At 46.0% G+C, this 14240-nt stretch overlaps 1 protein-coding gene across 20 annotated transcripts in view; it reads left to right on the forward strand.

The window, feature by feature from the left end:
* The first annotated feature begins 508 nt into the window (after nt 1-508).
* LOC122540584 (pleckstrin homology-like domain family B member 1) overlaps nt 509-14240 on the forward strand; it is a 413532-nt gene continuing 399800 nt past the window's right edge. For 4 of the 20 annotated variants that reach the window (XM_043676463.2, XM_043676465.2, XM_087976326.1 and 1 more), the window contains exon 1: nt 512-985. In XM_043676463.2, coding sequence (XP_043532398.2) covers nt 836-985 — 150 coding nt within the window. In that variant the 5' untranslated portion in view covers nt 512-835. Of the gene's footprint in view, nt 986-13622; nt 13779-14240 lie in introns of those variants that run through there. The other 16 variants (XM_043676479.2, XM_043676478.2, XM_087976332.1 and 13 more) reach the window with 9 other exon arrangements.

Raw genomic sequence — 14240 nt, forward strand, 5'->3', positions numbered from 1 at the left:
CCAATCTGCTGTTTAAGGTGAACATAAAAGATCTCATGGTTTAAATCCAAAAAGAGTGAGGGAGTTGTCCCTGGCATTCTGACCATTATATTGTGTATCCTCCAACCAGCATCACAATATCAAAGATCTAGTTACTGATTTTGTTGCTATTGTGGGAGTTTGCTGTGCAGAAGGTGACTGTGGCGTGGACCTGTGCATGAGGCAGTGCTCACTTGGATGTGAGACTGAGAGTTGTCAAACTGTACCCCAGCAAGGGTCAGGGAGCAGAGAAGCAAAGGGAATCATTCAAGTGAATGTATTCCCAGCTCCCTGCTTTCCCGATCTGCCTTTTCCTTATCTTTTGTTGTGGGGTGGGGGCGTGGAGGGTGGGGGTTGGGGGGGGAGGTTGGATGTTTGTAACTTTGTCCCTCCTTTCAGTCAGGAAGCCGTGTGTTTAGTTTACGGGGGAGTGTAGGTGGGATCTTGGAATCTCTGTGTGTTGGCTCCTGTCACATCACAGCATAAAGGCAGGAGGAAGATTTCCTTTTGCATCGCACTGTTACCTCGTACAGGCTGCCTCGGGAGGGAAGGACTGTAGCCCTTGTCAGCTCACGGAGAGAGTTCCGAATGTTTTATCCTTGTGTCTTTTCGTCCTGACAAGCTCACGCTGTTCCTGACTGTTGCAACAGAACTCAAATCTCCGACTGAGAGAGAAAGGAAGGAGCAGGAGGAGAGAACGTTGCCTCAGGGCAGCTTTATTTTGACTCCAGACACGTTTTCCTATGGCAGTCGGTATGGTTATCGGTGCTTCAGGAGCACTCCTGACTTATTCCCAGGACTGAGGGCCACGAGAAGTATGAAGGAGAAGACACAACCAAGTCAGGGGTTGCTGGACGTCTCCAGTCCTGAGATCGATGAGACATTCGATTCAAGCAGTTCAGCCCAGCAACTCCCAGCCGTGCTGCTCTTAGACAACAGGAAGGTGGCAAAGAGAGTGCGATTTAAGGTAAAGACTGAATTTTCGCTGATTGTGCAGCTAGAAAAGCCCGATATAGAGCACAATAATGAATGTTTCTCTGTCTCTGCAAATTCTATGGAACAGGTTCTGTGAATTCACAGTAGGATTTTACAGTGTTGCCATTGTGAAGTGAAATATTGGGTTTGCGAAATGTTCCTCATGTATCCACTTGAAGTGTGAAAAAATCTCCAGTACCACAGCTCTTGCTGATTTAATAACATTGAACTTGCTGTAATTGATGGGTACAGAGTGCGGTGGCGATGTTCCTGAATTACTAATTCAAAGATACACACCTCACTGTGGCACTTGGAGAATGTTATTTCAGTTTCTTTTTCTACAAGGACTGGGAATAAAAATAAAAGGTGTTTGTGAAGTCTTCAGATTGTTATAAAAATCCATCTGGTGGCTAAATATCTAGTGGAGTGAGACAGCTCAGACTTAATTCCATTCCCATCATTACAGGCGATCACACTGGTTTCTCCTTCCATTCCTGCCGCTATTACCAGCGCAGGAATCAACCCAAAGCCCTTTTCTTTTATCTAAATCTTGTGCTACTCCTCCATGACACCATGTTCAAAAACACTCAGGATAAACACAATGACAGACAGCCCTGGCTCACTACCTCTCTCAAGGTCGCCTCATCCAGAACAGGATCAACAGAAATTCCCTCCAACAAAATATCAATAAGATCAAAGCCACGTCTATAGTCTCCATTACAAACTCCACTCACTCACTATCAAGTCTGTCCCTCTATCTGAGGCTAAACTTCCTTATCCTGTTCCAAACACGGAAAGTGCTGGAGAAACTGTGGAGAGGGAAAAGCAGTGTTAATGTTTTGATTCTGGTATGACTGTTCTTCAGAATTCCCGTTCTGTCCACAGATTGCAGAGCTGCTGAGTTTCTCCAGCATTGTCAGTGCTTGTTACAGATTTGTCTGGATGATCCTGCTCCTGTTTAATCCTGATGGGAGCTTCCAACTAGATATCCCCTTTTATCTACAAGATACCCACCCTTCCGTATTTCTCAATTTTGACCCTCTATAAATCTGAACTCATCTGAAAATCTGTAACCTGTACCATCCTTATCCCACCTGTGCCCACTGACCTGTGTTGACTCCTGATCTAATATGCCTTGATTTTAAAATTGACATTGATATATTTAAATCCCTTCTTTGTGTCTCCCCTCACTATCTCTGTAACCACTTCTGGGCCTACAGTCCTTTGAGTATCACTGTGCTTCTCCAATCCTGAGCTCTTGCATAGCTCAGTTTTTAATCACTCTACACTGGCAGCCATGTCATAGAATTCGGACAGTGTGGAAGAAGGCCATTTGGCCCATCAATCCATACTGACCCGCTGAAGCGTATCCCCCCCTCCCCACCTGTAACCCTGCATTCCCCATGGCTAACCCACCTAGCCTACACATCTTTGCACTGTGGGAGGAAACCAGAGCACTCAGAGGAAACCACGCAGACATGGGGAGAAACTCCACGCCCGAGGCTGGAATCAAACCCAGGTCCCAGGCGCTGTGAGATAGCAGTGCTAACCACTGAGCCAACATGCTTTCCTGTGTCTTCAGCTGCTTGGAGTCTAGTCTCTGGAATACACTCCTTAAAGGCCTCTGCCTCACTTTTTCCTCCTTTAACATGTTCCTTAACATGTAATTCTTTGAGAAAGCTTTTAATTTCCTCCCCTAATGTGACTTACAAAACATTTTCTTTGTTACTACTCCTGTGAAGCTGCACAGATTTGATTAAAGGCACCACATAAATGCAAGTTGGCAATGTTGTTGTTAAGACATTGAAGTCGTACTGTGAACAACATGTCAGCTAGTTTTGCACTCAGGAAGCTCTTTTAATCAGCACGAAAATACATGATCAAACTGTTTGTGTAAAGAAATGCATGTTAATTAAATGTTGAGATGCTGGGGAAACCTCCCCTTTCCATCTTCAGATGGTGGTGTGCAATTACATTTGTACAGCAGCCTTCACTAGCTCATCCTCTCACCCACTACCTCCTCATAAGCCTGCTTTATAACCATGATTGATGCACCCCTGGGAGGGCAGATGGGGTTTCACTTTAAGGTCTCAGTTGAAACGGGCCCAGTGTGGCACTGGGAGTGTCAGTGTGGATATGGAACTGGGCCCAGTGTCTCGCTGGGAGTATCAGTGTGGATATCGGACTGGGCCCAGTGTGGCACTGGGAGTATCAGTGTGGATATCGGACTGGGCCCAGTGTGGCACTGGGAGTATCAGTGTGGATATCGGACTGAGACAGTGTGGCACTGGGAGTATCAGTGTGGATATCGGACTGGGCCCAGTGTGGCACTGGGAGTATCAGTGTGGATATCGGACTGGGCCCGGTGTGGCACTGGGAGCATCAGTGTGGATATGGGACTGGGCCCAGTGTTGTACTGGGAGTTTCAGTGTGGATATGGGACTGGGCCCAGTGTGGCACTGGGAGTGACAGTGTGGATATCGGATTGGGCCCAGTGTCTCACTGGGAGTATCAGTGTGGATATGGGATCGGGCCCAGTGTCTCACTGGGAGTATCAGTGTGGATATGGGATCGGGCCCAGTGTGGCACTGGGAGTATCAGTGAGGATATGGGACTGGGCCCAGTGTCTCACTGGGAGTATCAGTGTGGATATGGGACTGGGCCCAGTGTGGCACTGGGAGTATCAGTGAGGATATGGGACTGGGCCCAGTGTCTCACTGGGAGTATCAGTGAGGATATGGGACTGGGCCCAGTGTCTCACTGGGAGTATCAGTGCGGATATGGGATCGGGCCCAGTGTCTCACTGGGAGTATCAGTGTGGATATGGGATCGGGCCCAGTGTCTCACTGGGAGTATCAGTGTGGATATGGGATCGGGCCCAGTGTCTCACTGGGAGTATCAGTGAGGATATGGGACTGGGCCCAGTGTCTCACTGGGAGTATCAGTGAGGATATGGGATCGGGCCCAGTGTCTCACAGGGAGTATCAGTGTGGATATGGGATCGGGCCCAGTGTCTCACTGGGAGTATCAGTGTGGATATCGGACTGGGCCCAGTGTCTCACTGGGAGTATCAGTGAGGATATGGGACTGGGCCCAGTGTCTCACTGGGAGTATCAGTGAGGATATGGGATCGGGCCCAGTGTCTCACAGGGAGTATCAGTGTGGATATGGGATCGGGCCCAGTGTCTCACTGGGAGTATCAGTGTGGATATCGGACTGTGATCTCCCTTGCCTGGGTTTGTCAGCTCACTGCACTCCTCATGAAGGATGCTGCCACTGTTGTCTATAAAGAGCAGGACACCTACGGGACCTGCTTTGTCCGGTGTGGGAGAAGAAAACAACACATAATGGTCGAGGTAGAACAGTCTCTAGTCGTTAACACGATCAGGTTTCGATATTTTTAGTTGAGAGTGTGGTGCTGGAAAAGCACAGCAGGTCAGGCAGCATCTGAGGAGCTGGAAAATTGACGTTATGGGCCCTTAATCAGAGTCTCCCAATTGATTTTGACCTTACTGAAAAGCCTCTTCCAAGAAAGCCTACTTTGAAGAAGTTCTCCTCCTCTCTCAAATCATTCCTGATGACATTCCTGCCCGAAATGTCGATTTTTTCCTGCTCCTCGGATGCTGCCTGACCTGCTGTGCTTTTCCAGCAGCACTCTCTCAACTCTCATCTCCAATTGTCTGCAGACCTCACTGTCTCCTTTTAGATATTTCTAGCCAATCTGTTCAGCTATGCCATGACACACCTCCGGAACAGGTGGGACTTCAACCCAGGTCTGTTAATGTGGATGTGCCAGTGTTGGACTGGGGTTGGACAAAGTCAGAACACTAACACCAGGTTATAGTCTGACAGATTTATTTGAAATCACAAGCTTTCGGAGTGCTGCTCCTTTGTCAGATGAAGTGCTCCCCCGAAGGCTTGTGATTTCAAATAAATCTGGTGTGACTTCTGAGCAAGTCTCCTGACTTAGGGGTAGGTTGCTACCACTGCAACACAGCAGTCCCCTAACAATAGGTCACTGCATGATTAGATTAGATTCCCTATAGTGTGGAAACAGGCCCTTCAGCCCAACAAGACCATACTGACCCTCCAAAGAGTAACCCACCCAGACCCATTCCCCTACCCTATATTTACCCCTGACTAATGCACCTAACACTACAGGCAATTTAGCATGGCCAATTCACCTGAACCACACATTTTTTGGATTGTGAGAGGAAACCAGAGCACCCGGAGGAAACCCACGCAGACACGGGGAGAATGTGCAAACTCCACACAGACAATCGCCCAAGGTGGCAATGTTAGCAACTAGTCTGAGATAGTTGGGTTTTTGATCAGCAAATTATTAAGGACTGTGGGTTAGATGCACGGGAGGTGCAATCTCATTGAACACGGAACAGGCTTGAGGGGTTGAATGGCTTACTCTTGTTCCCATGCTAGTTCTAGGTTGCATTGATATGATAGACATTGTTCCAGGATCTGTGAAGGGGCACCTGATTTTGGGTCTCCTGCCTTCACCATCCAAAGCTGCTCTAGCCATGGGTTCCATTTAATGTCATCACTGTAGGTGGTGCTCAGAGGCGTCCTCAGCATTAACCCTTTCGCACCCAGATCCAACCATCTCTGGAGTGGGATGAACCCCCAGTTTCCAGACTCAGAGTGAAGAGTGATGTTGACCGAGCCCTAGCTGGGGTTCTCATTGAAAATGAGGAGTCCACAGCAAGAGACGGATGTGATAGGACAAGCTTGGAGCTACCAAAACAGAAACTGCTGGAAAAGCTCAGTGGGTCCGGCAGTGTCTGTGGAGAGCCTGAAAGGTTAAAGCTGATTTCTCCCCACAGATGGAACCGGACCTGCTGAGCTTTTCCAGCAGTTTCTGATAAAAATAAACCGAAAGAACTGCAGATGCTGTTAAAGATTGGAGATTGTCACTCAGGAACCCAGTTTAGTGTTGAGTAGGTTTCTACTGAATTCACTCGCAGGATAGTAAACAGTACAAAATCTGAAAGGTGGAATTTGCTTTTCTCTGTCAGTGATCTGTCAAAGTTGGGAGGGATGCCCACTTGTTGGAATGGATCTGTGCAGAACTCAACAATAGTCCATTCATCACCCTTTGGAAATCTTGGAACTATTCAGCAAAGGACAAGCTCATCCTGAAATTCCTTGCATGCCTGTGGAATTTCTGCTGCCACTTCCAAACCAGCCACACTCACTGCTGCCCTGATCTTCAAGCGTTTTAACTGTTTTTAGAGTCATAGAGATGTACAGCATGGAAACAGACCCTTCGGTTCAACCTGTCCCAACCCAATCTAGTCCCATCTGCCAGCACCCGGCCCATATCCCTCCAAACCCTTCCTATTCATAAACCCATCCAAATGCCTCATAAATGTTGCAATTGTACCAGCCTCCACCACTTCCTCTGGCAGCTCATTCTATACACGTACCACCCTCTGAGTGAAAAAGTTGCCCCTTAGGTCTCTTATATCTTTCCCCTCTCACCCTAAACCTATGCCCTCTAGTTCTGGACTCCCCGACCCTAAGGAAAAGACTTTGCCTATTTACCCTATCCATGCCCCTCATGATTTTATAAACCACTATAAGGTCACCCCTCAGCCTCCGACGCTCCAGGGAAAACAGCCCCAGCCTGTTCAGCCTCTCCCTGTAGCTCAAATCCTCCAACCCTGGCAACAGCCTTGTAAATCTTTTCTGAACCCTTTCAAGTTTCACAACATCTTTCCGATAGGAAGGAGACCAGAATTGCACGCAATATTCCAACAGTGGCCTAACCGATGTCCTGTATAGCTGCAACATGACCTCCCAACTTCTGTACTCAATACTCTGACCAATAAAGGAAAGCATGCTACCTGCAACTCCATTTTCTGCTGAAGGATGTAAAATCTTTCTTTTTGCAAACACTTTTCCCTTTTTGCAGCAGCCAGCTTCACCAGCCCTTGACTGATTTCTGGTGAAGATTTACCCTTGTTATAATATCTCTCAGATCATTGATTCCTCCCATGGAATGTTTTGCCTTGTGAAGGATTGTTTCCTTGTTTCGATTTGCCCCTTCCCTGTTGAAGCTATGAACGGTGGAGAGGTTTTCGATGGGCACAGGGTCTCCGTTGGCATCCTACTTCAGCCTCATTCCTGATGAAGAGCTTACACTCAAAACGTCGATTCTCCTGCTCCTCGGGTGCTGCCTGACCTGCTGTGCTTTCCCAGCACCACACTCTCGACTCTGATCTCCAGCATCTGCAGTTCTCACTTTCTCCCATCTTGCGTCAGCGACCAATTGCCATGCTTGAGAAGAAAGACTTTCATTTACATAGCACTTTTCATCACCACGGGATGTGCTAAGCAACATGTTGCAGCCTACAGTAGTTCTGATCAACCACTGTGGTAGTATAGGCAATATGGCCTACACTGTGTGCACAGCATGATCTGCAAGGCTCAGTGTTGGGACCACAAATTTTCACTTTATACATTAGCGATCTAGATGAAGGAACCGACGGCATTCTGGCTAAGTTTGCAGACAATACAACGATAGGTAGAGGGACAGGTAGCATTGAGGAGGCAGAGAAGCTGCAGAAGGATTTGGACAGATTAGAATACTTACAGTGTGGAAACAGGCCCTTCGGCCCAACCTGTCCACACTGACCCACAACCCACCCAGACCCATTCCCCTACATTGACCCCTGCCCCTAACACTACGGGCAATTTAGCATGGCCAATTCACCTAACCTGCAAATTTTTGGACTGTGAGAGGAAACCGAGCACCAGCAGGAAAGCCACGCAGACACGGGGAGAATGTGCAAACTCCGCACAGTCAGTCGCCTGAGGCGGGAATTGAACCCGGGTCTCTGGCGCTGTGAGGCAGCAGTGCTAACCACTGTGCCACCGTGCCGCCCACTCTCTTAACCTGCAACAGGTTAAGAGAGTGGGCAAAGAAGTGGCAGATAGAGTAAAATGTGGGAAAGTGTGAAGTCATGCACTTCGGTCGGAAGAATAGAAGCATTGACTATTTTCTAAGTGGGAAGAAAATTCAGAAATCTGAAGTGCAAAGAGACTTGCAAGTTCTAGTCCAGGATTCTCTCTAGGTAAACCTGCAGGTTGAGTCAGTAATTAGGAAGGCAACTGCAGTGATGGCAATTATTTTGAGAGGACTTGAATATAAAAGCAGGGATGTATGTCTGAGGCTCTATAAGGCTCTGGTCAGGTCTCATTTGGAGTATTGTGCTCAATTTTGGGCCCCATATCTCAGGAAGGATGCACTGGCCCTGGAGTGTGTTCAGAGGAGGCCCTTGAGAATGGTCCCAGGAATGAAAAGGTTCACATATGAGGAACCTTTGAGGTCTCTGGGTTTATACTCAATGGAGTTTAGAAGGAAATGGGGGAACCTAATTGAAACTGAATGAAAACTAACAGAATGGATGTTGGGAAGATGTTTCCATTGGTAGTAGAGGCTAGGACCCAAGGGCACAGTCTTACAGTAAAGGGAGACCCTTTAGAACGGCGATAAAGAGAAACTTCTTCAACCAGAGAGTGGGGAATCTATGGAATTCATTGCCACAGAAGCTGTGGAGGCCAGGTCATTGAGTATATTTAAGACAGAGATAGATAGATTCTTGATTGTCAAGGAGATCAAAGGTTACAGGGAGAAAGCAGGAGGATGGGGTTGAGAAACTTATTAGTCATGCTTGAATGGCAGAGCAGACTCGATGGGCTGAATGGCACAAATTCCGCTCCTATGTCTTTCAATCTTATGATCCCACCAACTAGACTATGATGATGAGCAAATCATCCATTTTTGGTGATGTGTTTGTGAGGTTGCATACTCTCCTGGGCAACAAGGTGGATTTTTCTCTTCCCCTTTCAGCAATTGATGGGAGCCAGTGGGAATGTCAATTGACTAGTAATCCAGAGCCCCAGGCTAATGTTCTGGGGCATGAGTTTGAACCTCACCATGCCAGAATTTTAATTCATGGAAGTCTGGAACAGAGAGCTGGCCTCATGGTGACCATGGAGTCCGTGCAGGTGTCGTAACAACTCATTGGGTTCACTAATGTCCATTAGGGGAGTACATCTACCATCCTTACTTGGTCTGGTCCATCTGTGATTCAAGACCCACTGCAATGTGGTTGGCTGAGTGTACAATGTGTACTTTGGGAATCCATGTTACAGGAGAGATATATCCATCACGATGTTACTTGAGTTGGAGAGCTTTCATTCTGAAAAGAGATTGGACAGCCTGGGGCTGTTTTCCTTGTAGCAGAGGAGACTGAGGGATGTACAGAATTGAGATGTGTAAAATTATGAGTGACATAGGTAGGGCTCTCTTGTGGTGCAGTGGTAGTGTCTCACCCCTTGGAAAGGAAGGCCAAGATTCAAGTCTCACCTGCTCCAGAAGTGTGTCATACCATCTCTGAACAGGTTAGTTTGGAAAAATAGATTAAATAATAAAAAAAGACATAGACAGGAAGCAATGTTTTCCCTTGGTGGAGGGACCAGGGAGTAAGGGGAAGTGAGTAAACATTTTTTAATGCAGAAGGTGATGGGAATCTGGAACCCAGTGCCTGTGAGGGTGATAGAAATGGAAACCCTCATCACATTGAAGAAGGGTTTAGATGTACACTTGCAATACCAAGGCTATTGGCCAAGTGCTGGGAAGTGGGTTAGATTCGTTAGGTAGTTGATTTTGACTGGCACAGATACAATGGGCCAAATGGCCTTTTTCTGGTGACTGTGACTGTATGACTATGACTATTCTTTCACTGCCCTCTGGGCAATTAGGGACCGGTAATAATTGCCGGTCTAACAAGAGATATCCACATTCCATAGACAAATGAAAACAATGTCATGAGATCCCATAAACCTGTCTGAGTGAACAATATAAATGCAAGAGGACCTTTTTTCAGAGATGCTGGAATATACAGCCTTATACATCAGAGAGCTGAGCATATACAACAGGCTGAGCTTTTCCGAATCCCACACCTGGGATCAGGAACTGACTGTGCGATGAATTGAATCATTACTGAGGTGGGAGCAGCTGCTCAGTCACATCCTTCGTTCATTTACAGCAAAGCAGTTTAATATTTAAGTCTAGCTGACTTGATGGAATCTGAGAAACTGCACATCTTGAAGCTGCTGACGTTGTGGATGTTACCTCACAACCTCACCTGAAGTGGAAATGATCTTCAAAAGCACAGTCTTTATTTACAGATTGAGAAATATTTGAAACAAAAACAGAAGTTGCTGGAAAAGCTCAGCAGGTCTGGCAGCATCAGTGAAGAGAAGCCAGAGTTAATGTTTCGGGTCCGGTGACCCTTCCTCTTTCCCTACGATGTTAATATACTTTATTCAGTAAAACATTAATGTAATTCTTCAATTTATGACATGAGATAAAGCGCTGACCAGATTAGTTTTGTCCAGTATAGCATATCAAATGCTGAGGTTCCTTAACTACAATTCCAGGTTCGATTTGCAATATTCATTTCATCCCAAATAGACCAAGGAGCCAGAAGAGCAGGAGATTTTCCCTGGTACCCTGTGTGGAGGTGCTGGTGTTGGACTGGGGTGGGCAACGTTAAAAATCACACAACACCAGGTTATAGTCCAACAGGTTTATTTGAAACACTAGCTTTCAGAGCACTGCTCCTCCATCAGGTGATTGTGGGCAGGTCCGAAAGCTAGTGCTTCCAAATAAACCTGTTGGACTATAACCTGGCGTTTTGTAATTTTTAATTTTGTATCCTGGGTTAATACTTACTTCTCAATCGATATCACTGAAGGGTTGGATTATTCAGGCCACTTAGCACACTGCTGCTTGTGGGATCTTGCTGTGCATAGATTCTTGTGTTTCCAGCAGTTTGCTACACTTCATATAGGGTTGGAAACCAGTTTGTCAGGGCTGGGGTGGACCCTGAAGTAATGAAGACCACTACAGAAATGCAAAGCCTTTCCTTTTTCACTTTGTGTTCACAGTGTAATGTGTTCTGTTTCCCAGGACTGGGCTGAGCCCAAAGACATCAAAATCCCTCCCCTTCAAGAGAGTATTTTGTTAGCTTTTTGAAAGGACAATCTCAGGGAAGGACTTGCATTTATTTAGTGCCTGTCACTTTTGTAGGACATCCCAAAGCATGTGACTGTTTCTCATTATTTACAAAAGCTCTTGTATTTACGATGTCTCTGCTCTAAGGGGAACAATCCTTCTTGCCTTTATATCTCTTGGCTGAAATCTCTCACCCTCCTTTCATTCTGGTTTATTAATTCTGTCTTTATTTTCAAGGGTTGAAGAACAAATCTATTTTAATCAAAATCTGCCAGTGTTTAAATTCACACCTCAGATCACTGAAATTGTACATGTTTACCATAAACAGTGCGAAGCAATCCTTTAACTATTGGCTTCCTCAGTGAGGCATCATGTACAACATATTAAGCTATTCCTTGGCCTCACCCTTCCTGACCTGGGTAATCACCTCCAGACTCTCTAATTCCTGCGACCTCGTCACTCCTTCACTCTGGTCCCTTGAACCAGATTTGCTCACTCCACCATTGGCACCCCCATCATCCACATTCTCAGCTTTTGAATTCCCCAAACTTCTCCCTCCTCAATTCGAGGTGTTCCTTAAAAGCTGCCTTAGTATCTTCTCCTGTGGCTCCGTGTCAAGTTTTGTTTCCTAACTCTCCTGTGAAATGCTTGGGAATGCTTTACAAAGTTGAAAGCGTCACATAAATGCAAGTTATTGTCCGCGATAGGGCAGTGCTGTTTCGGATCAAATCTTGATCAAAATGATAGGAAAGGTCTAGCTGGGGGTCTTGGCCAGTGTTTCCTCTCACCTCAGGAAACAATATGGGTGAGGGAGGAGAACGAATGGGAATTATCCAAGTGCCTTTATCAACATCACTTCAGGGTATTTCAATAATTGTAAATTGCACATTGTAAAAATGATTATAAGCTGCAGAGTTTGCAGCAGGAAACCACATGAAGAAATATCTGTAGCTGGGCCAAACAAAGGTAACTTTTGAAGTGTGCAGTTTACTTTTTTGTCCACTCATGGGGTGTGGGTGGGCCAGTATTCTCCACTCCATGCTTCAAGGGGTATAGCAGTTTGATTGATTGAAAGGGGTATTCAGGTCAATGGTGGGCCATGACCATGACACTGGAAGTTTGCTGTCTCTCGCAATCAGTGACACCCACAGCTCGTGTCCCTATTCCATGCATGTTCCTCCCTGTCTTGCACCATTCTGGTTGGAAATGAGCAAATCGACTTTGTTTAAGAATATTTCAACTGGACAGAGATTGTCATGGCTTCCTGCTCTCATCATTGGGAGGAGGAAGAAGCTTGTACATTGGAATGTTACTAGTCAGTGAGTAGCCCTCTCCTCATCACCTCAGAATGTTGTGGGTTCACTGAAGCAGTGGGATTATCAAAGTGAAGTCTCCAGGGGAGTACTGCGGGTTTGCTGTTCTATCGGGAGTGCAGTCTTCCGGATGGTTTGGTAAACTGAGGCTCCATCTGTCCTCTCGGGTGATATTCAAACCCCGCACCATTACTCTGGAGAAGATTAGGGCAGTCATCTGGTCTGGCCCAGTCAGCATCATACAGTAACAGGTGAAGTGGTCTTTATGACTGCGCTGTTTCTGGGAATGCTGCTGTGTTTCCAACAATCCAACAGTGACGGAAAGTGTATTCATTAGCCATGAAGTACTTTCTCTTGTCCTGAGGTCAGGAAATGAGCTATTTCAATGTAAGTCTTTCTTCTTATAACTAGAAAGTTAATTTGATTGATATTTAGAATTAGAGTCCCTACAGTGTGGAAACAGGCCCTTCGGCCCAAGTCCACACCGACCCTCTGAAGAGCAACCCACCCAGACCCATTCCCCTAACCCACATTTACCCCTGACTAATGCACCCAACCTACATATCCATGAATACTATGGGCAATTTAGCATGATCAGTTCACCTGACCGGCACATCTGGTTTCTTCCAAGAGGAACCCCACGCAGACACCGGGCGAAACTGCAAACTCCACACAGACAGTGGCCTGAGACTGAAATCGAACCCAGGTCCCTGGCACTGTGAGGCAGCAGTGTTAACCACTGAGGCACCGCACCGCCCTAGTTATATCAGGTTGACACAAGTAGAATAATATTTGGCAATCAGAGAGTAGAACTGAGATACAGGAAAATGGAGCAATTGAGCAAGAGTCCACAAGATAACACGTCCTCATTTGCAGAATTATTAGGATTTGAATGAGGTCCGGATCTGATCTTTGGATAACTGGCTCATGTTGCCATGTTATTCAAAACTGCCCCTGCTAGGCAGCGTGACAGGAATCTGGTTAATGAAGTGAGACAGATTACAGGGTACGTATAACTGCTTCGGGGATCTGACACTCTGCCAACCATCCATCCTGAGCTGGTCCTTCCGTCAAGCCGTTAATCGCAAATTATTATTTCTGTTTCTGCTGTGCGTGGGCATGAACCAGCAACAGGTGGAGAGTGAATTCTGGCCTGGGAAAGTTCAGCTGCAGTTGGAGAACAGGCTGGGGAAATGCAGGCTCTCCACTAGCTGTGGCGGAGTGGAGAACTCTAGTTTACTTTCCATCTGAGGTTTTGTCGCTGTGCTATCGCCATTTTTCACGTGCGTTTCGTGGATACTGGGTACAAATCTAGACTGACATTGTGTAAGTAACAGGAAAGCAGTATCCCTGTCCTCGACATGGGAAATAGGTTGGCACTCAGCTGCAAGAGAAGAAAGAATAAGAAGTGGGTTTTGATGCACTTTAAGGTATTTAATTTTTCTTTTAAAATGGTGTTTATTGTTTTTAATTACAGCAGTATTCAAACTTGTTAAAATCATTTTTCTTTTTAATCACTGAAAACCTTTAAAACATTAATATACAAAGCGACAATTAGTGCAGTGCAGAACATCATGGATCTCGAGGTGGCTGGAGATTTTCAATCAGATTCAGTGAAAAATCCAGCATCTAAAATTGAAACTAAAGTAGAAAATGTTGGAAATGTTCGTCAAGCCTGGCAGTGTTTGTGGAGAGGGAAACAGTTCACGTTTCATGTCTGTGACCTTTCATCAGAAACATTGACCTGCCTTATCTCTTTTGGATGGTGAATGGCCTGTCACTGTGTTTACTGGTTTTATTTTTTATTTTACATTTTTAACCAACAGGAATTTGTTGCATTTTGTTATGGAGTGCCAACATTAGCCTTGTACAGACCTGGGCTTGATCTCGTA

This window comes from Chiloscyllium plagiosum, unplaced genomic scaffold (assembly GCF_037043375.1).
Source record: "Chiloscyllium plagiosum isolate Xiang-an unplaced genomic scaffold, Cpla_swu_hap1 HiC_scaffold_29, whole genome shotgun sequence".
In the NCBI taxonomy this organism is placed as follows: Eukaryota; Metazoa; Chordata; class Chondrichthyes; order Orectolobiformes; family Hemiscylliidae; genus Chiloscyllium; species Chiloscyllium plagiosum.